The following is a 21,425-nucleotide window of genomic DNA, read 5'->3' as shown; positions in this document are numbered from 1 at the left end:
GCCATTCATCTGGGCAAACATTTCTCCTCCTGTAACCTCAAGGATCGACCTGGCTTTTTTTCCAACAGCCAAATCAGGATGCACGGAGAGTGTACGGATACTTATCCTATAGAGGGGACTTCAGAAGTTGACAGGTACGTTGCACAGGGGTTGTCTCTGGCTGAACTTACACTTTAGACTTATAGTTTAAACTTATACCTAGTAGGTCTGGGGGCTTGCAGGAAGGGAACTTCAAACATTTCCTGACTGAATTATTTCAAACAGTTCTGTTTCCTACCTCCTGTCCTGTGGAGCTTCCCTGTGGAGTCACAGGGTCAGTCAATCCCCTGTGATCAAATTCAGCTCTGAAGTATAAGGCACACCTTAAATGCATGTGAAAGGAAAAGAAATTGGAAAGAACAGTATAAACAGTGTAATAGATCCTAGACTTCAGGGGCTCCCTCTCCGTGCTCCTTTGTTTTGAGGAGAAAGGCTGACTTAAATGCAGATTTTATACTGAAATGTTGAGCTCAAATTAAAAAAAAAAAAAAAAAAAAGGTATCCTCAGTTAAAGGCTGTAAATCAAGTGATTTAGCTGAAAACCAAGCCATTCAAGTAAACAAATCCAAAATCCATTTCAGCAGGAGAGAAATGGGGAAGTCCTGGGAGAGAGGTGCAGGACAGCCCCTTGCAGAGATCACGTAGATGTGGATCAGCATAAAGTGATGCATAGGCTTCCCCTGATGCTGCCTTGCTGTGGGAAGGAGCTTGCTGTCTGCTCTACCTGTATCTGAGCTGCAGAAGCACCTGAACCTGGGATTGCCTTTGCGATAGTAGTTGATGTTTGGGGTTTTCATCGGGAAACGGGGCCCAGAGCGGGTTAGAAATGAAAATCACCTTGAGAACATATTGCTTTGTTCTTCTCTATTAAAAACAAAAACAACACATACCGTACGAAGTTGATTTCAGCACACCAGCCACCTGCATTTGTTGTTCCCCACACTGTAGTTCTGGGTTTTGTTTCTTTTCCGGGAGATCTCCCTTTATCCTGCCCACTTCATCCAGCCCTAACGATTGCTCAAATCCTCCATCTATTTTTAGGAAACCCTGGCCTGTACATTCCCCTGAACTGTGCTAGGCACCATGTGGGAGAGGGCTAGCTCATTTCTGCCAAAACTGCATCCAGGAATGTGCTGTGCCATCATGTGCCCTGGAGCCTGTACCCTGGCTCTGATCTATTCACTAGCATGGATGTAGCCGTGGAGTATCTGCTCATGAGGCTGGCTGTCTTTTATAAGGTACCTCTTTAGAGTATGTGATCTTTTTTTCCCCTTCATTTTAAGAATTTCCTTTCCTTTTTTTCCACAGAGAAATATTAAATGGCTCACGGCAAAAATCAGCCTGTGGAAACATGACTTCAGGGACAGAGGCCTTACATCTCAATATGCCAGAAAGGCTGGAGAAGGTGGAAAAAGACCTTAGGTGAGTCTGGCAAGCAGAAAATATCTTCTATATCCTCATTCTGGTGGTCCAGAGTTATGGACCCCTGCAGTTCCACCATTGTCCTTCATGTTCCCAGCTTCTATGGCAAGGGGTGTTAGGACAATAATCACCTCTTCGGCTGGAAGGGAAACTTGAGGACTTTTTACAGAGATAAAAGCAGATCCACGTGGACTGTTACCTACCCTAAGACCATAGTCCAGCTTGTTGAGGCTGGCAGTGCCACCAAGAAAAATACAACACAGCTAGTTCCTGGCCTAGTGCCATCCCCTGCACAGCCCAGCTGTGGCACGCATGGGCTGGGACACAGACATTAACCCTAAAATGTTAATGTCTGTGTCCTAAAATTAACCACAGATTAACCATAAAAGGAAGGAAAGCAAACAAGCAAGCAAGAAAAGGTTTCTTTTGACAGTACAGTTTTGGGCACAAGTTTTCATGGTGCCCATATGTGTCCTGGGTTTCTTCTTTCAAAAGAGTGTTCGATTCCCTCAACTACCCACCGCACCTTCAGTAGCAGAAGCAAAGGACCCGCAGGCCAAGGCAGACTCTAGCATTGCTGACAGCTACTTGGGAATATTACTGTACAGGTTTGTGCAGGGGTGTCTGGGAACCATGTACTTGGTGTTTACATAGCAATGCTCACACAGGAAGAAGCCCACTTCCTCCACAGCCTTTGGTGCTGGAGCCAGGGAAGGCATAGCCCTTCCTCATACCTCTGAGGGAGCTCTCTGTGGGACAGAAACCCAGCGGAGGATTTGACCACATTCCTCTTTTGGCAACAAAAGGCCTGGGTATGGCCCGGCAGACAAGGCCTCCTTCTTGACAGAGACCTGCAAGCAAGTCCTTTGAGCATGCCTCAACAAGAATAACTGTGCTAAGCCTGAAAAATGTGATGCAAGAGGCCACCTGTAGCTGCGGGTTGGAGAGCTGGTGGATACTGTTGGGACCCTGTTCCCTCTTCCTCCTACCACAACTGTCTGGTGTGCTTGCTCTCCCTAGCTCCCTCACCTTTCCAGCCTTCTCACTTTATTTCTCTATCAGTTCTGCAAAATCTGTTCCTCCCTAACCTGCAGATGTCTTTTGTCACACCTTTTCCTTCTGTACTCAGTCTGGCAGGAGTGTGCCATGTGAGAAAGCACAGGGCTAACACTGGGATCTGACAAGGAGTGGTGAGAGTTCCCGGAGAAGAAACATCAATGTCCTGTCTGCAACCTTCTGAAAGTTCACCTGTTTTAGGGATACTGTCTCTGGATGATTTCCCTAAACTTGAGACACGCTGAAAATGTTGAGCTAATAGTGCTTTCCCCGGGACTGGTATGGGCTCTCCATGCTTCCAAGTCCTTGCCGAGCCCTGCTTACAAAGGAAGTAGGATCACTGCAGTCATTTTGCGGGTTCTTTACCTGCTGGTGACTGGCACTAATGCCCTACGGAGAACAGTCACTTCTCTGCCCTAAAAAACAATGAGGGCCCTGATGATCAACTGCATCTGGTGTATGCTAGTACAGGTTGGACAGGAGATTACGAACAAGCCAAACACAAGGGTGACTCTGACTTGGCACCAACATTTGTGGGGACTATATTGTGAAGCCAAAGCCAGCTTACGGACGCTGTTTAATCTGCATCATATAGCACGCAGCTTTTACACTTTGAGTGTATTTTATTTGTGGTGTTAGCTCTGCCCTGTCCTTATGCTCAGAAAATCACAAACCACCTACCTGGCAAAGCACGGTCTTTAGACGATTTTGTCCATAGTGTTTTTTTTATTATTATTTTTTAACCTAAAAGCTGACCAGGAACTGAAGGGAGGAAGTTTAGCTTATGCATTTCATAGGTCTTTAATGGACATTTTATTACTGACTGTAATGTGTCTTGTCATTTCTTTCCTCCCCAATAGACTAATGGAGAGAAAGTGTACAGCTTGGTGTGACGATTTTGAGTCTCGACTACGACTTCTGGAGAACTGCAACAGGTACCATGATTCTTTATTTTAAGAATATATACGAGGGTAAAATCATATATGTTTCTGCGACTGTCACTAAAACATACTCAAACCTTGGTTATCAGAACTGTTCTGCAGGGCAGACCAAACTTTCGTTCTCCTATTTGGTTCCATTTTCATGGATAGGCATGAGATCCCAGACAGGTTTGTCTTGGAGTGCAGCTCAGGGTACAGGGTACATTACAGGAAATCAAGTCAGAGAGGGAAATTCAGGGAGTCAGAGAGGGAAGTTGACTGGTGGAAGCATATTCTACCCACCCTGAGACAGACTCACAAGCCGGCCGCCACACAAGAAACAAAGGCTCCCCTATCCCACCAGGCAGCCACTACACAACAGACAAAGTTTCCCCCATTCCACCAGGCAGTAGGAAGGGACCTCGGTCAAGGGGGGCAATGGAAGCAGGTTTCTGCTCGGGGTGGTAGGAGAGCCCTCTCCCTGCCCACCTCACCTTCCTGACTAGCCTTACGTAACAGGTATGAGGCTCTAGAACTTGACAGTCAAAACAGCGATGTAGATGAAAGCCCATCCCGGTTGGAAGGGGTGCCTAAGGCAAGGCAATGTACACCCTGCATCACTACATCTTCTATCAAGAAAGAAAGAAGGGTTATTGTCATGGGGGACTCCCTTCTGAAAGGGACAGAGGGCCCAATTTGCCAGCCAGGATGACGACACCTTTGAATTATTCTTTGAGGAACTAAGAAATACCTCAAGATCAACTGCCCATGTCCTTATGGGTGAATTGAACTTGCCAAATGTCAACTGGGATTACCACACGTTTGACACGAGCAGGTCCAGAACGTTCCTAAAGCACCTCAATGTTAACTTCTTGGTGCAGGTGCTAAGGGAGACAACTAGGAATAGTGCCCTCCTAGATCTGTTGTGGGAGAACAGAGAGGGTCTGGTGGGGGACTTGGCAATTGGTGGCTGTCTTGGTCATAGTGACCACGAAGCGATTGAGTTTAAAATTTTTGGTGACGGGAGGAAAACTGCCACCAAAACTTCAGCCCTGGATATGGGGAGAGCAGACTTCAGGCTGCTCGGGAAAGTAGTTAGCAAGGTCTCCTGTGAAACTGCTTTTGAAGGCATCGGCGTCCATCAGTGCTAGTCAGTCTTTAAGCACTGGCTCCTAAAAGCACAGGATGAGGCAATTCCAAAATATCGGAAGTAAAGCAGGCAGGGCAGAAGGCCAGCTTGGCTGACCAGGGATCTTCTTCTGGAGCTTAGGCATAAAAAGAAAGTGTATGGCTGCTGGAAGCAGGGTCAGGCTACATGGAAGGACTCCAGGGATGCTGTTCGTGTTTGTAGGGAGAAAATTTGTGTGGCCAAAGCCCAATTAGAGTTGAAGCTGGCCAGGTCTGTGGGAGAGAATAAAAAGGGCTTTTTTAAATAAGTGAATAGAAAAAGGAGGACCAGAGAAAACACAGGTCCGCTACTTGATGGGGATGGTCACCTCACAGACAATGACATAGGCAAAGCAGAGACGTTTAATGTTTTCTTTTTCTTCAATGTCGATGATGGGCTTTGGGACCCCGGGTGCCCTGAGCTGGAGGACCGTGACGGTGGGAATTATAAACTCCCAACTGACCCTGAATGTGTGCAGAATTTTCTGCTCCACCTGGATCCATACAAGTCCGTGGGTCCGGATGGGATTCATCCCAAGGTGCTTAGAGAGCTGGCTGACATCATCACGGCACCTCTCTCAATTATTTTTCAATGGTCTTGGGAATTTGGAGAGGTCCCAGTTGACTGGAAGCTGGCAAATGTTGTGCCAATTTTCAAGAAGGACAAGAAAGAGGACCCTGGCAACTATAGGCCTGTCAGTCTCACGTCAGTGCCTGGTAAAATTATGGAGAAGATTATCCTTGAAGCTATTGAAGTGCACCTGGGGGACAATGCAGTTCACAAGGGGTAGGTCCTGTTTGACAAATTTAATTTCCTTTTATGATAAGATCACCCATCTAGTCGATCAAGGGAAACCAGCTGATGTGATCATTTTGAATTTCAGTAAAGCTTTTGACACAGTTTCCCATAGGATCCCACTGGACAAATTGTCCAGCATACAGCTAGACAAAAACATCACATGACGGGTGAGCAATTGGCTGACGGGCAGGGCTCAAAGGGTTGTAAATGGGGCCGCATCAGGCTGGTGGACAGTCACTAGTGGGGTCCCCCAAGGCTCCATTTCAGGGCCAGTCCTCTTCAATGTTTTTATGAACGATTTGGATGTAGGACTAGAAGGTGTTTTGAGCAAATTTGCCAATAACACTAAACTTGGAGGAGGAGCTGACTCTGTTGAGGGTTGAAAGGCCTTGCAGAAAGATCTGGACAGATTGGAGAGCTGGGCAATCACCAACCGCATGAAGTTTAACAAGAGCAAGTGCCAGGTCCTGCACCTGAGACGGGGCAACCCTGGCTATACGTACAGACTGGGTGACGAGACACTGGAGAGCAGCCCTGCAGAGAGGGATCTGGGGGTTGTGATTGATAGCAAGTTGAATATGAGCCAGCAGTGTGCCCTGGCAGCCAGGAGGGCCAACCGTATCCTGGGATGCATCAAGCACAGCATTGCTAGTCGGTCGAGGGAAGGGATTGTCCAGCTCTACTCTGCGCCTCTGTGCAGCCTCACCTTGAGTACTGTGTGCAGTTCTGAGCACCACAGTACAAAAAGGACATGAAACTGTTGGAGAGCGTCCAGAGGAGGGCTACTAGGATGGTGAAGGGCCTAGAGGGGAAAATGTATGAGGAGCGGCTGACGTCATTTGGCCTGTTCAGCCTGGAAAAGAGGAGGCCGAGGGGAGACCTCATCACGGTCTACTGCTTCCTGACAAGGGGTACTGGACGGGCAGGCGCCGATCTATTCTCTTTAGTGACCAGCTATAGGACCCGTGGGAATGGTGTCAAGCTGCGACAGGGGAGGTTCAGGCTGGATATCAGGAAGAGGTTCTTCACTGAGAGGGTGGTCGCACACTGGAACAGGCTGCCACTGAATGTAGTCACAGCACCGAGCCTGTTAGAATTTAAGAAGCATTTGGACTGTGCACTTAGTCATATGGTCTGAATTTTTGGATAGACCTGTGTGGTGCCAGGAGTTGGACTCAATGACCCTTATGGGTCCCTTCCAGCTTGGGATATTCTATGATTCTGTCATCTTGTAACATAAACTTTCATTTCTATGCAAATACTTTTATGAATAGGTAATGGCTCCTTTAAATGGCTCCTTTAAATGGCTCCTTGGGCATTGCCCAAGACAAGGGCATCCAGCCCAACAAAGAAAGGAGAGGTGGTAAAAGCAGCTCTGAAGACATTTGGAGTAGATGTGCAGTCAGTCATGTTTTTTGTTTGTTTGTTTGTTTGTTTGTGAAAACTGCCCTTGTGAGCTAGACTCAAATAATGACCAAGCTGAGTCACTTGTGTGTGAGTCTAGGTCCAGGGTCTGGGAATTGTTGCCTTACATCATCAACCCAAATCTCAAACTTGAGTCACTCCTGAAGAAAGCTCTATGGTTTCAGAAAGTCTGACTGTTTCTCCTGCTTGCCTGTCCTCATTATCAGGCTATCCATAACTGATCATATGCAAATCCTTAATGACTCTACTGATACTCCAAACAAGATCAGAAACTTTAAAATACTACAACTTGTCTTCACTGAAATCCCAACAGGAAAGCCTCTTCTCCACAAAGCTGTGTATAGTTTAGGAAGGGTTTGGAAAAAACAAAACGAAACAAAACACTTCTATGGTGTGAGTATGCAATAGACCAAATATCTAGGTCATCATGTAGAAAGGGCTTTTTTAAGCTCTAGCAGTATCACCTAAAGAATAGGCATTGGAGATGGGGGAATTTCACCCACTGGAGAGAGACCGCAATTACCCACATATCTGTGGAGAAAGGAATCCAGGAGGACAGAAACTCTCTGAAGAGTTTGGGATGTTTGGTGGTAATATTTTGATGTTAAAAATAAAGAAAACTAGAGAAAAGATGAGTGTAGATACTAACCAGTGGAGAATACTTTTGTTTTTTTTTTCAAGTCCGTTGTCTTTCCCTTGTCTCACCTCTGATCCCCACGACCCCACCTCTCTTTCTTCTGCTGTAGATAGCTCTGCCCTTGCTTTGAGTATAAATCCTAGGTGGGGGCTTCTAGGTGAGGTTGTTAAGCTGGTTATGTGAAATCCTTCCTCAGTGCTCTATGCCCTCCCACCTCACAGCGTTTTTGCTGAAATTTTGGTAATTCCACAGGGGCAAGTCCGCTGTTATCCAATATCCAAATACAAATGAAGAGATCTCATGAAATAAATCTGTTTCAGAGCATTTCCTGGAAGGGTCACCCAAAAAGAGCCTGAGGACAAAGAAGAAAATCGGAAGATGAAAGAGAAGATCAAACAACTAAAGGCACGGTAACGTATATATTCAGATTTCTGATGCAGTGTGTGTTTTTACACTGAAAAGCCACACACTTCTTGCTTTCTCCAGTCCTTAGAGACTCTTTTTTTCTGAGCAGGCAGCCTAGACACCTTCTCCCCAGACCTTTGGCCTGTCAGCATCTCTTTATAACTGATTCCTGGAAGATGGATTGGGTTGTTCTAGAAAGGGAAGGAAACGTTCCCAGGGTGAACGTGTCAATAAAAAGAATCAGCCTACAAAGACATAGTCCAAATACTGCTCTTTGATCACATTCCACTGTGACCATGCAAAATTGAGACATGAAAGTACTATTTCCCACACAAAAGCTGCTTACCAGCTAGTATGGTATAGCTGGGAATTGCATTGTAGAAAATATGATATTCCTGAAATAGATTAATAAAAATAGTTATGCTTATTCATTTTTTCATCTTGTCTTAGCTAACCTTTTGAATATCCTTCTTGCTCTAGAAACCATGAGCTCTTGTCTAAATTGATGAGCATGCACAAGCAATCAGAGAACATGAATGACCCTTCACGCTTGTCTGCTGTGCTGCATTTGTATGAGATGGTTAGGCTACATGACTGGGAAAAATGCAGGAAATCCTCAACGAATATGACATATACAAATGGCAGAAGCATAATTAAGGTTTGTTCATGTCCGTTTTATCAATCTGAATCTTATCAAATTGATGTGCTATAGCCAGTACAGGAGGCTTTGAGTATTTAGTACTTCTATATCAGACAGGATTGGGTACTATGTTACTGTCTGTTATTTTCCAGTCCAGCAGGGCCCGTATAATGATGTAGAGAGCAAACTGACAGAGACTTGCTTCCTCCTGCCTTTCAAAAGGGCACGTTCAAACCCCAGTCCCATTTCTCACCCGTATTAAGCACAAGTGGGAAATCAGTCTATTTTTCTTATGGTTAATGCTTTAACTACTAGATAGGACATCCCATTCTGATGTCTGACTCTTTGTTCTGATTCTGAGATGATCTAAAAGAAAATGGTAAACCTTAAAGGACAAAACTGAGATGAAACCATTATTACCATTGATTGCAATGGCAGGGCCCTACAGATGCTGAAGAATGGGCTTCAATATGCAGACAGCTCATTGAAACAGTTTATTTCCCAAGTATTAAAGACATATTTCAGTCAGTTAGGGACCCTGCAATTTATTCTAATGCTGATGTGTTTTCAGCCCATGCTTCTCACACCATGCTTTCTGTTTCGCTGTGATTCCTGCTCTGATCAGCTGTTGTCTTTCTATTGTAGAAGCTGTTTGATGCCTGTGAGGAATATATAGAGAAGAGAAAAAATGACATATTTAACGTCCTTGACATTTCATCTTCGAATTACGCTTACGAATCTCAGGAATTTGCCAACTGCAAACAAGTACTTATTGTCTCTGTGTAACTGGGACCAGGCGGTGGAATAACGGGGCTATCTGTGCCTGCCATTCATTTAGAGCTTAGTTTCTGCTAGGGACACTGTTAAAGTATTCCAGTGATGACAGTGAGGATAAGTCATGAGCTGAGAGGGATGGGGGAGTGGAAAGTCGAGCTTCAGCAACCCTTCTGTGTCCCACAGACATATGCTGCATGTCTGAATTGTGTGGCTGGCTGAGGCACATAAGCAAGTGCAGAAGACATTTCCCAGATGCATATTGCTTTTATAGGACCTTCCTCCAAAGCTTGAAACTGGAAGTTTCTCCATTGCTGATTGACATGATCTGAGAAACACAATTTTCTAGCACTCAGGGGCTGCACTGCTGGCATCACACGCTAAGTCCGCTTTGTGCTGTCTTTGGTTTGTAGGAGCTGATACCAATTGTAACGGAACTCTTAAGAAATGCCTATTGCCAACGTTACTCAGACTTTAACAAAATCATTACTGAGGTAAGTAAAGACACAGCCCAGAAACAGGGGCAAAGATTCAGTTTTCTGGTTATGTCTGCGCAGTTTGGTACAAAACAGGACAGGTCTTTCTTCTGCTTGGAGTTATTTTCCACTTGTAGAGAGGGTCTTCTAGCCCGTATACTCCCATATATTCCCCCAGGCATGCACAGAGATACATGTAACCTCCCCAAAACTGCATCAGGAGCAGTGAGGAATGGCAGGAGAGGCAGGGCGGTGCCCTCCCTAACAAGGGTGCAGTCCTACCAGGTGAGCAGAGCAGGGCTGGTGATGGTGATCAGGGTCAGTCACAGAGTAGCGATCACCAGGCAAGCCCACAGTGATGGGGCAAGATGAGCTGAGAATTCAGTCCGTGGGTCAGAAGAAATGGTACAAGGCTGGACACAGGCATCCCAACATCATAGCTCAGGCAAGCACCCACCCGAGCTTGAAACAACCACTGGACTGAGGGGCAGAGGCTATGTGGGTAGAGGCACCAGCTGAGGCTTCTCATAACTTTTTACATCACTCTTTCTGCCAGCATTGTTGTTTTCATAGCAGTCTGATCCAAGGTTTTACAGCTATGCTATATCAGAGCAGACCCTGAACACAAGCAGTCAAGCCCTTGGGGATGCAAGGGAAAGCTTGCAGAAGCTGTTGGTGTGCTCTGAGACCCCTTGCTATACAAATGGACTATAGACTAGTGGTTTTTTTCCAGGAGATATGTACATACAAAGCTTCCAGAGAGCAGCTTCCTCCTTTTGCAGCTAGCTAGGCCTTTTCAAAAGCTTAGCCTTGTCAAGGTCTTTGCAGAACTCTGTTGAATATGAGGAAATACAGACAGCTGCTGAATGCTGTCCAGCAGAATGGTCAGAATGGACCAGAATGGTCCAGCAGCCAGGACTTAGTAAATAAAAGATCCTTTAAGGTGACCCTGGGACCCGTGCCTGTCCCACTTGAACAGTACCAGCTTTCACAAATCAAATTCTTCAATGCTCAGATCATGCGGAGCATCTGCACAGAATGAGAATAGAGGGAGGCAATGTATGCTAATCAAAGTAACACTATAAAGCTTTCAAAACTGTTCTCATCTGACTTTCAGCAAGCCAGTGTTACTCTGGAAAATGATGATCAAAAACAGTTCGCACTGCGGTGCTGCAGAGTTTATTGTCTGATGCTTCTTCAGGAGTCACCAGTTAAAGCTGTCTGGCACCCACAGGAAATCCTTCCTCAACATGTAGAGCATGTGGACAAGAAAGCCTTTGAGCACTGGAAGAAAACAGGGCTTCTGTGGCCCGTACTGAAATCTGGGGAAGAAGTTATCGTGAAAGGTGTAGTCTGGGATTTAAAGTAACATGACTTTTGAGTCAAGATACACACTTAAATGGCTATAAGAAGATGAAACAGCTGCTGTGCAATATGTAGCTTTTCTTTCTCACATGAACACTCTGCTTTCCATACCTAGTTAAATGTGCATGGCTTGGGATGCTTAGGATAAACTGCTATTCACAAGCAACTACTAAAAATTGAAGATGTTTGTTTTGGTGGCATGCATACATTTGATGTAATTTTTGTTGTCACTGTCTAAACAGCACTTGTTTGAAGAGAGAATCTGTGTTTGTAGCCTACCTTATCTGTTCTTCATAGGTGCTTATGACCTTGTCAGATAACACTGGGGCTCTCAGCCACACTGTGGAGGCACCTGCCTCCTCACCAACTGTGGGCTCTTACTCTTAGCAGCTCTGAACTGCACTTTGACAATGGTATCACTACCCTCCCGTGTCTACACCCAGTGCACAAACTGCAGGCTCTTGCTTTTTGCTAATGAAAAAGCAGCGAGGATAAAGATGACCTGCTGGGAAAAAGGTCTCTCTCTAGAGTAAAAATGTGCTTAGCTGAGAAAGAGGGCAAGGAACTAAAAAATAAACAAACTAGAGCTCTCAGAGGCTACAGACTCTCACAAGACACGTGTTCATAGGTATATAGACACAGACACAAAAGCCCACTCCTGCATACCAAAAGGTTACTTGTGTCCACACAAATGCTGCCTGCCTGCTAGTACTCAGCTGCTTTCCTTTGTCTATATGATTTACTGCTCCATGGCCCTTCACCTAGATACTCTCCACAGCTCTAAAAGTTTTCTTAAAGTTGCATTTCACAGTGTAAAGGAATGAAAAGAGGCAAATGTCTGTTTATGAATGTGTGTGATGAAATTTTCAGTGAGAATCTTGACATGTGACAAATAAAAAAGACTGGAAAACCTGCTGTGTGCCCTCCAAGACCTTTCCTCCATTTCTGCTTTCTAGTCCAGCAATTTTTGTTAGTTTTCTCAGTTGCAGAAACTCTCTGGCATTTTGTCAAGGGGCCCAGGAAGAAAAGTAAATTTCTCTGCAGCTCTCTGCTGTAAGCAATTTTCACTGCTTCTCTCAGGATTCCGGCATTCTGTGAGCATGTTGCAGGTCACAGAACCTGACAGCATGAGCTGGGATCCAGGGATGATCTGAAAACCTGGCTTTCAGAAAAACACGGTATTCTGAGAAACTGATTGTAAAAGACCTTTAATAGAAATATTTATTATGAAATAGAGCAGCTGAATTAAAATTACATATACACGCTATTTCCTACAAACTTAGGAAAAAAAGAAAGAACCACAATAGTAAGCTTTACATTCCTCTTAAGGTGTTGCAGATGAAGGTGGGCAGTACATTAACACTTGATTTTGTCTAGGCTTTAGAAGGTAAATGACAAGAAAGTTGTCCTGTATTAGCAAGTATGACATTCAGCATGACCCTGAGCCAAATACCATGATTTTCTATGTGTAATAGTACAAGCTCTTATGCTCCATTTGTTGTCTGCTTATGAATTTTATTAGCCTAATTTTTAGGACCCTGTGGCTCCCTGAGTCAGTCTGGTGCTGTTCTGTGGATCAACTTTCTCTCTGAAGCTCACTGCTTCTACAGTTCTCATACATGGCCCTTTCCTTTGACTTTTTTCTTTCCTTAACATTTTTTTTTCGTCTTTAGGCTGAAACATTCAAATTACAAAGCTTTATATTTCAAAGGCTGATTCAAAAGCCTCCAGAAGGCTACAAGCACTGTTGCATTCTTTCTAGCAGGCTTCACACACGCTCGCTAGTCTCTCTTAACAGCAGGAGTAGTCTTTTTGCTCTGTTTGTACAGCATCTAGCAGAGTCTAGCAGATCTGGACTCTGAGTACTGCTGAAATACCTCTCCCTGTTACATATGCTCAGCCCATCTCAAAAGATCAACAATTTCCCCCTCCCTGCAAAAGGTTTCATTTGGCCTAGAGTGCAGTAGCCAAGGCTGCTTTCTTCCTGCCCAGATAAAGGACTTTTAACGTTCACTACAGACCAGGTACCTCCTGTGTCTCTGTGTGTGAAATTTTCCTACTGCCAAACACTCATATCTCCTGGTGCAAAGGACAACATCCAGCCTGTAATTCAAATTGACCTCTTTTCCCAAATCTTGACATTACATTTGAGAGTGGAAGGGGGAAGAGAAGGGTTAACAACTGTGTCTGCTGCTGTGCTGTCTTGAGACAGCATATAGCTTCTGACCAAGAATGTCAGCATATTCCCTGAAGAGGAATAGGGTGAGTCCCATCTCTTTCCATTTCATAATAGCATGCAACCGTGAAATAACCTAGTGTTGTCTTCCCTTCCTACTTTGGCTCTATACTATCATTAAGAGGCGTGGAGAAATGTTACTGCTACCTGAAGGGAAATGTTTTTCTACCATAGCTTCTTCCACCCTGTGCCTCGTGGGGACAAACAGATTCTTCCATGGTCTGACTGAGAAGTCTTTTCTATTCCCCACCATCTCCTCCCCTCCCTTTTCATCAGTCACCACAATCATGTAAAAGCTTTCCCTCACTTGGTCTCTTTTGCTATCTAAGCCAAGCTGAGACAGTTCTGATCTAGACTCTGTAGAAATTTCAGTGGAAACCCTGAGACCCTATCCCTACTCCTAGATCCATCCAGGCTGGTGGAAGTTAAGTCTGCCCATACCTGTATACCTTATGTCTCTCAGATGGATGGCGAAGGATGAGAGTCTAAGTTTGCTCATCCCTGCCAGAGACATTATGTTCTGCAAGACAAAAGCTCCATACAGATGAATTCACACAGCCAAGGGGGTTAGATCCTTGGCCTAGCATCAGGAAAATATTATTCCGTTTTTACACTATCATCCCAACAGTGATGCAGGATTATTCCTGGAGCTGAGGCACAATGGCTTTTTTTCAGCTCTGTGGGATGTAACTGGTTGCCATCTCAATCCCTCAGACTTTGGTGGGAGATCTGCCTGTCTGCTCCCACCAATGACCCAGCCTAGGTGTTCTCTTCCTTTCTGCTCTCCCTGCTGTCCTGAGAGGGAGGAAGGGCCTGTTCCCAGCAAAATTTCAATGTAAATAAAAAATAATATCATTCATATCCTGGTAGAAATATTATTCAAAACATCAGCAGTCTACTCAATGCTCCACTTGACCAAGAAAATAGTTTTGCTGTATCCTCACTGAAGCAAAAGAGGTAAAGGTTAGCCCATACTACTGGGACATAATGTTGAATAACAACATAACTAGTGCAGCAGACTGAAGCCTTCCCCAGTTTCAGGGGTCTTCATAAGAGGTGTCTCTTCAGGCTATTGTATGGACCTTGTTATTCAGCTTGCATGCCAGTGACCTGCAAGGCCTGCTTGGGACAGGTAAATGAAAAGCATCCTGCTTCTGTCTTCTCCTGCCTCTCCTGCACAAGCCCGTCACTATTCTGACTCAGAGAATCTCTGATCCTGCTCTGTACTTCCCATGCTCTGAAGCAGCAACATCCCATAACTCCAATGATCCTCAGTGCTTCTGGTCCTACACTGCATTAGCTAAGTAACTGGGAAGAAACACAGCCCATCAAGCACAGTATAGCCAGCCGGTTGAGGGAAGGGATTGCCTCAAGTACTGAGTGCAGTTTTGGGCACCACAGTATAAGAAGGACATAAAACTATCAGAGAGTGACCAAAGGAGAAAAACAAAGATGGTGAAGGGCCTAGAGGGCAAGGCATAAGAGGAGCAGCTGAGGTCCCTTGGTTTGTTCAGCCCAGAGCAGAGCAGGCCGAGGGGAGGCCTCATGGCGGCCTGCAGCTCCCTCACGAGGGGAGCGGAGGGGCAGGCGCTGAGCTCTGCTCTCTGGGGACAGCGACAGGACCCGAGGGAACGGCATGGGGCTGGGACAGGGGAGGGTCAGGCTGGGCGTTAGGGAAAGGTTCTGCACCCAGAGGGTGGTCGGGCACTGGGACAGGCTCCCCAGGGCAGTGGTCACGGCACCGAGCCTGATGGAGCTCAAGAAGCATTTGGACAACGCTCTCAGATGTATAATTTGATTTTTGGGTTGCCCTGCATGGAGCCAGGAATTGGTCCCAATGATCCTTGTGGGTCCCTTTCAACTCGAGATAGTCTGTGATTCTATGATGTCTGAGGTCTCATAACCTTGTGCATAGCTGCCATCTATTGCTCCCTAACCCAAGGAGACACAGTTTCTGTAAGGCAGTATATTTTCCATCAGAGGAAAACTATGCCAGTAGTTATAATCCACAGAAGTCTGCTTAGCTGTTTGCTGTGGTTTGACCTTTCCCTCTCTGTGTGACTCCTTTCTATTTATTTCACACATGCAGTGAGCTTTGGTAAGAGAACAGACAGGGCAGTGAGCCACGGCTCCTCTTCAGATGCGTTAGACATGTTTGCAGTGTCTTATCATGCTGAGTACATTCAAATAAAAAGCAATTGGTGATCAGTTTGATGTTCTGGGGCGTAAAGGACAAAGTCACAATAAATTCTGCAGAAGAGATTGGAGGTCTAAAAAACAAGTTACACTGTCTTGTCTTTTTCCATTAGTCTAGGCATCTAGGTATTTCTCCCATTATTCTCAACACTGAAGGACTGACTTCTGACAGCTTGGCAGCCCTGGAGGTGTATGTAAGATGGGACAAAGCCACCCTGGGACATCACTCACAGATTGTCTCACATTCTGGACCTTGATATGACTTACAACAGGAATGCCCCATGCACTCCATAAAATAACAGCAAGGGTACAGAAGAGAGCAGGCTAAAGGATGTGCACAGTGCGAGGGCAGTCAGCACTTGGGATTTGTCTCTTGTCACTCAGTCTCTTACTTTCTGATAGCTGGAAAGGACCAGGCTTCGTTGGTTCAGACAGGTGGAGAGAGAAAGTGAAAGGAGATGTTTGGCTCTGAGCAAGTCCTCCAACCCATTACAAGAAAGTGGTGGGGCCAGAATCCAGGAGGCTCAGCTCTTGGAAGAAGGAACAAGAAAGCTTTGGGACTATCCAGCGGGCCCCACTTAGATCATTGGAAGTACCTGGTCAGTGCTATTAGTGCAGATACTGGGTGAGGTCCCTGGGACATATTTCAGTCATGTGGTTTTGCCTACTGACTCATGTCCCTAGGGGCACTGCACAGCTCTCATTATTTATTTTTTAAGGACTAAAACAGTGGACAGTTTTTATTTCCATATGCATGGAAACCACTACACCACTAGCTTTTAGTTTTGAGTGATTACTTGATTTAGGATGCCCCTGACACACACTGGCAAGGCAGAGGCAACAGTGGAACAGAGGAACTGAAGAGGACCAAAGCTCCTCTTTTAAGACTGATTTGGATTACATTCTTGACCACATACTCTGAAGGTAGTCATGAAGATCAGGGACCGATTTTCCTAAACATTTCTAACATGCTAAACAGCTTATTGCTTGATTCCTTCCATTTATTTTCACTTCAGTTGTGAATCAAGGCTGTGCTTTCAAGGCTGGGATATATGTCCACATCAGTAATGGAGTTTAATATTAATAAAAATATAGACTTCGAGGAGGAAAAAATCAGCTGAAAGAAGAAAGACACCTTTGGTTGGCAACAGAGCTCTTTGTACTTAGCTAGAGGAGGACAGTGTTTGTGTGGTTAGTATACCTGATCATGTCTCTCTTTAATAAGGGAAGGCATGGCAGATTGGCGGGACTCTTCCTGCTTAGTGAGCAGCTGCTGCAGGCATTGCCAGTGGGTTCTGGTTACTGGAAACAACTGACAAAAACAGCACAAACGCCATAAAGTGAAAAAGCCCTGCAGTTACAGCCAGGGAACTATATAAAGTAAAAAAGTTCCCATCTATGATTAGATTGAAGAATAAATATTCTCAAAGAGAAAGAGAAAGAGAAAAAGAAAAAGAAAAAGAAAAAGAAAAAGAAAAAGAAAAAGAAAAAGAAAAAGAAAAAGAAAAAGAAGAAAAAGGTAAAGAAAAATAAAAGGAAAAAATGAAAAAATGAAAAAGAAAAAATAGAGGAAAAAAAATGCTAAGGTTTAAATGTAACACAAGCAATAACCAGCAGGTTTTAAAGAACAAAGACAGTCTTCGTCCAGCTTCTTAAAAATGAAATGACTGGTAGGTGTCTCCATGCGGAAATTCTTCTTCTTGGACAAACCAGTATAACTGACATTGAATATACAGCCTTTTACCCCTGCCCTAACTGAATAGTATCATACCTTCTCAGACAGTTCTTCAGTTTGTCAGGCTAATTTTGGAACCTGGTTCTGCTTGCTAATGTTTCTTCATCCCACCCACATCCCATCCCACAAAGGATTCAAAATTTGGGCTAAAAGGAAAAACATACTCTGCTCAAGTACACTGTTAAACAAATGAAAAGGGCTGCTTGCTGCAGAAACATCAACTGAAATCGAAAGTAAAAGAATGGCACTAAAAAAGCAGAACTGATTTTCCTTTAAATAGGTGTGTCAAGTAGCTCGCTGCATAATTTTTATTAATACAAGCTTACTCAGTAAGAAAGCTCAAAATTTAAAATACTTTTAAAAGCGGTTCTCTTTAATGAGACAAATAAAAGTAACATATTATAACAGACAGGCAAAACAGTTACAAAAAGCAGTGCGCTCAACCTATAATGAATATGTAAGATGTTTCATTCAAAATCATTGCAGAACTTCAAAGCAAGGCAAATTTAAAGCTTAACTAAAATCTCATAGCTTGCTTCACCCCTCCTTTTTCTCAAAAAAAAAAAAAAAGGAAAAAAGGGGTTTGTGCTCGCAGTTTTATATATATATATACAGAAACTTAAAAATAAGGAGGTCTTAGGCTTGATTGTCCTCCCCAGTATTTGTGTGATCAGTTCATAGTGGCGCTGCCACGCCTGATGCGAGACACATGGAGCCCCGGTGGCTGCCAGGCACTGGCGTCCCCAGGCGCAGCACGCAGTGTGCCAGCTTCTAACACTGACATGTCCCGCTCTCTTCTGGATTACATCCAACGAAAATAACTGAAGTACTCCAGCAGACAAATTAGAAGTTGAAAAAATAACCAGGGCTGCACATTTGCTAGTCATTTAAACTTTTACCATGATAAGAGTATCCCATTATTTCTGCAAATGTTTGTTGTATTCCAAACTAATCCCAAATCTGGCCCTTTCTCTTTGTCTGTTCTTATTTTTAAGAATGGAGTTTGTTCCTGCTAGATAGCAGGCATCTTAATAAATAAGTATGTTTACAGAGATAAACAAGAGAGAGAACTCAACCTTACATTAACTGACATCTCTAGTGTAACCTCCAAAAGCATTAATGTCTCTCTATCTTCAATCTGGACAAAAAAAAAAAAGGAAAATGTAGTAAGCCAGGAGATTGTTGTTGTAATTATTAGGATTCTGCTTCACTGTACAAAACCTGACATAGAAAAATTACCCATACAGCAGCTAGTTCCCTCTTGAGTTTAATTACAAAATTGCTTAATTGCTTTCATACAAAATATTTCTGTGTCAAGGCAGTAAGTATGGTGATGCTATTAATGCAGTCAAGGAGAAATGCACTGCCTTCATATTGAAGTGTGTAATAGTTTTGTTACAGCTATTAGAGCAGAAATAAGGTTTCTAACTTTGTAGGTGGTTAGGGGCTCTCCTATCCGACATTGGCCAGAAAGGTTACCTGGCTTCTGGGGCAGCGGGCACGCAGGGGGCTGTCCTTTGAAGACCAAAGTCACTGGGACAAACGGACTTCTGGACTAAGTAATAATGTGATCTCGCTCCCTGGCAATTTATCAAGTATTTTCGCCAGCCACGTCATTCTGCTTTTAGCTGCTTCATACACCTCTGTCAGATTCAATGAAGGTAATGCTGTAAGTCCCGTACTACCCCAAGATTAATATTCGCATAATTTCCAAAGTAGTGTTCTTAAAAGGAAATTGTTGTGAGGCAAGGAAAGGATCTCCTCTGTTCTGAGTCCTGTACCCCGGGTCTCAGCCAGCTGCTGACCAGGTAGATGCTCTCAAGGATTCTGCTTTTTAAAAAGCAGCCCCTGGCCCACAGGCAGGCCTGAAAGCTACCCGTCACGTTTTAACGAGGACCCCTTTGTGGAAGCAGCTCGAGGAGGTCTCTTTGTTTTGCTGCTTGCATCTTCCTCCCCCTCGCAGCCATCAGAAGGGAAGGGAGGCCTGGGCCCTTCCCCAAGCAAATATTTGACTTCTCATTCACAGCTGAAAGGGGGAACTGGGAGAGATCGGTGAAAGCTGAGCTGCTGCTCGTCATGTCTCACGGCAAGAAACTAACCCCCAGCCAAGAGACCCTGTGTGAGTTGCACACCCAGAACCAGGGGGAGTTGCAGCCTGTACGTTTCCCTTTTTAATGTGCTCTGTAGCCAAGAGCTAAGGTATATAAAGTGCTTTAAGAGAGCACAGGGGGGAAATTAGTGACTGCTGTATGAACACGACCTACTTGGGAAGAGTTTGCATGGTTTCTGTACAAAGACTTCCAAAGTTGTGAGTTTCTTTGAAAAGTCTGCAAACAGGAGCATACTACGTGGTTGGTCTAATCCCCCTGGATTTCTCAAAGCTTTTGAAAAAATCTTTCACCACAGGCTTTAAAGCAACTAAGCGGTCACGGGATGAGAGACAGCCTGTCATGAATAAATGATTAGCTAAGAAACAGGAAACAGAGGGGAAGGGTAAATGAAGAAAAGCCACAAGTGGAGTATGGCTGGGGTCTGTGCTGGGACCTGTGATGTTTAACATAGTCGTGAGCGGTCTTTAAAAAGGGTGAGCCAGGAGATTACAGTTTGCTGATGTGAAATTATTTGGGGTCATGAAAGTGATGAAAGGACTGCAGAAAGATCTAACACACTGAGTGGCAATAAAATGTTGGAATTTCAGTGTGTATTTACATAAAAGTGGTGCTTACAGGGGAAAACAATTCTCACTGCACAGACAAAAGGACAGGCTCTCATCTGATCACTATTGCTCAGCAACAAAACTTGGGGGTTTTGACAGATAGATGCATGAAATTATCAGGAGCGACTGAAAAACAAAATCCAGTATTAGGAATCATTGGCAAAGGAATAAGAAACAAGACAGAAAGCATCCGGATTTGCCACTCTGTATTTGTGATCTCTCTACATTGCGAACTGGGAAAGAAACAGTAAAGCCCAACAGGAATTGCTGGAACTTTGAATGGGCTTTTACCAAAGAAATGGGTGAGCAGGCCTGGATTCTTCAAGTGGAAAGTAGGTGACTTGTTAGATTGCAAGGTGGAAAAGAAGCTTGTTTGGAGCCATGTGTGCACTCTGCCTTCAAGAGCTAGGCTGGCAGAAGAAAAACAAAAAGGAGGCGTTTCTACAGGAGACAGAGAGCAGAGGGGCTGTTCAGCTTGTCAAAGGATACTGTGTCTGCACAGATGTCACTGGGATCAAGGGCATCTGGCCAGGTGTCTGGAAGAGACCTCCAGTGGGTTACTAAACAAATCCGAGTGCCTGGAGGAGCATGAAGGGGGAGTACCGTGAGTGCTTGTTCTGTTCCAGTTCTTCCCTGAGCATCGGCTTACAGGGGCTGCTTTGGTTCACTTGGATTTTTACCTCCTGGAGGAGTAAAAGCCATCCACAAACGAGGCAGCCGTTTCTCACATTTGGGGAAACTTCAGGGGTCAGCACAGCAGGGCGACGGGCCTGACACTAGGACGCACCTTCCTGATCCTATTGTCTCCCTGCAGGTGGGGAAACAGAAACTGGAGAGATGGAGCTTGAAGCCTGAACCACGGGGGCTGCTCTTACGTTTACGGGAATTTGCTCGAAGTGTCGGCTGTTAGGTTTGCAACAGCGAGGTTTTTTTGTTTGTTTGTTTTGTGATTTTTTCCCGTGCCAGCTGCCCCTACACAGCGCCAGCACAACATGGCCGCCGGGCCGGTTCTGTCGTTGTGACGTCGGGCACTGAGGGTCGGGCAGATCGCGGCTCCCGGGCATCCCGCGAAGTAAGCGGGTCACCCGGGGGCGACCTGTACCCGCGCAAAAATTCCTCTCACATCAGCAGTGAGGACCCGGGCGTCACCCCGAGTCGTTATTTTCCTTACTCATAAGTTTAAGGCATAACAAGACTCCCTCCGGCTCGCTCGGAGGGCTCTGCGCGTCACCTCTGTAGATCAGGGCGAGCATCTCGCCCTCACCACCCCGGCTAGAACGGACTGTGTCCGTTCTGCCCTGCCTTTTTACCCGCTTCTCGCGCCGTCATGAGCCGTGTAAACGCTTTTCCAGGCCGAACCGCGCCGTGCAATGCAAGGGCTCGTATGCAAATGAGCCGCCGGGGCGCCGCTGGGGCT

The 21,425-nt window shown here is 45.0% G+C and overlaps 1 protein-coding gene and 1 long non-coding RNA gene across 4 annotated transcripts; one reads left to right on the top strand and one right to left on the bottom strand.

The window, feature by feature from the left end:
• The first annotated feature begins 3 nt into the window (after positions 1-3).
• LOC310895785 (uncharacterized protein) lies at positions 4-20,334 on the top strand. 3 transcript variants are annotated; one of them, XM_083827439.1, is made up of 8 exons: positions 4-134; positions 1,348-1,461; positions 3,378-3,452; positions 7,786-7,875; positions 8,351-8,528; positions 9,156-9,275; positions 9,698-9,778; positions 10,878-20,334. In XM_083827439.1, exons 1-8 carry the CDS (start codon positions 79-81, stop codon positions 11,127-11,129), a joined length of 966 nt encoding a protein of 321 aa, XP_083683565.1. In that variant the 5' UTR covers positions 4-78; the 3' UTR covers positions 11,130-20,334. The 3 variants fall into 3 exon arrangements, with proteins under 3 accessions (XP_083683565.1, XP_083683563.1, XP_083683564.1); XM_083827437.1 differs by lacking the exon at positions 10,878-20,334 and having other exon boundaries at positions 9,698-10,867; XM_083827438.1 differs by lacking the exons at positions 4-134; positions 10,878-20,334 and adding an exon at positions 1,172-1,277 and having other exon boundaries at positions 9,698-10,870.
• Positions 20,335-20,467: 133 nt separating this feature from the next.
• On the bottom strand, positions 20,468-21,372 carry LOC310895815. Its single transcript, XR_014580979.1, has 2 exons — positions 20,689-21,372; positions 20,468-20,586 (listed from the first exon to the last, which is right to left on the bottom strand). It is a non-coding gene; the product is annotated as an uncharacterized lncRNA (long non-coding RNA).
• Positions 21,373-21,425: the final 53 nt, after the last annotated feature.

This window comes from Anser anser (genome assembly GCF_964211835.1).
Source record: "Anser anser genome assembly, chromosome: 1".
NCBI lineage: Eukaryota > Metazoa > Chordata > Aves > Anseriformes > Anatidae > Anser > Anser anser.
This window is presented reverse-complemented; position numbering and strand designations above follow the sequence as displayed.

Coding starts and splice junctions, on each gene's coding strand:
- LOC310895785 (XM_083827437.1), top strand. CDS start 79: ATGCACGGAGAGTGTACGGATACTTATCCTATAGAGGGGACTTCAGAA. Junction 135..1,347: donor GGGACTTCAGAAGTTGACAG/GTACGTTGCACA, acceptor TTTTTTCCACAG/AGAAATATTAAATGGCTCAC. Junction 3,453..7,785: donor CTTCTGGAGAACTGCAACAG/GTACCATGATTC, acceptor AATCTGTTTCAG/AGCATTTCCTGGAAGGGTCA.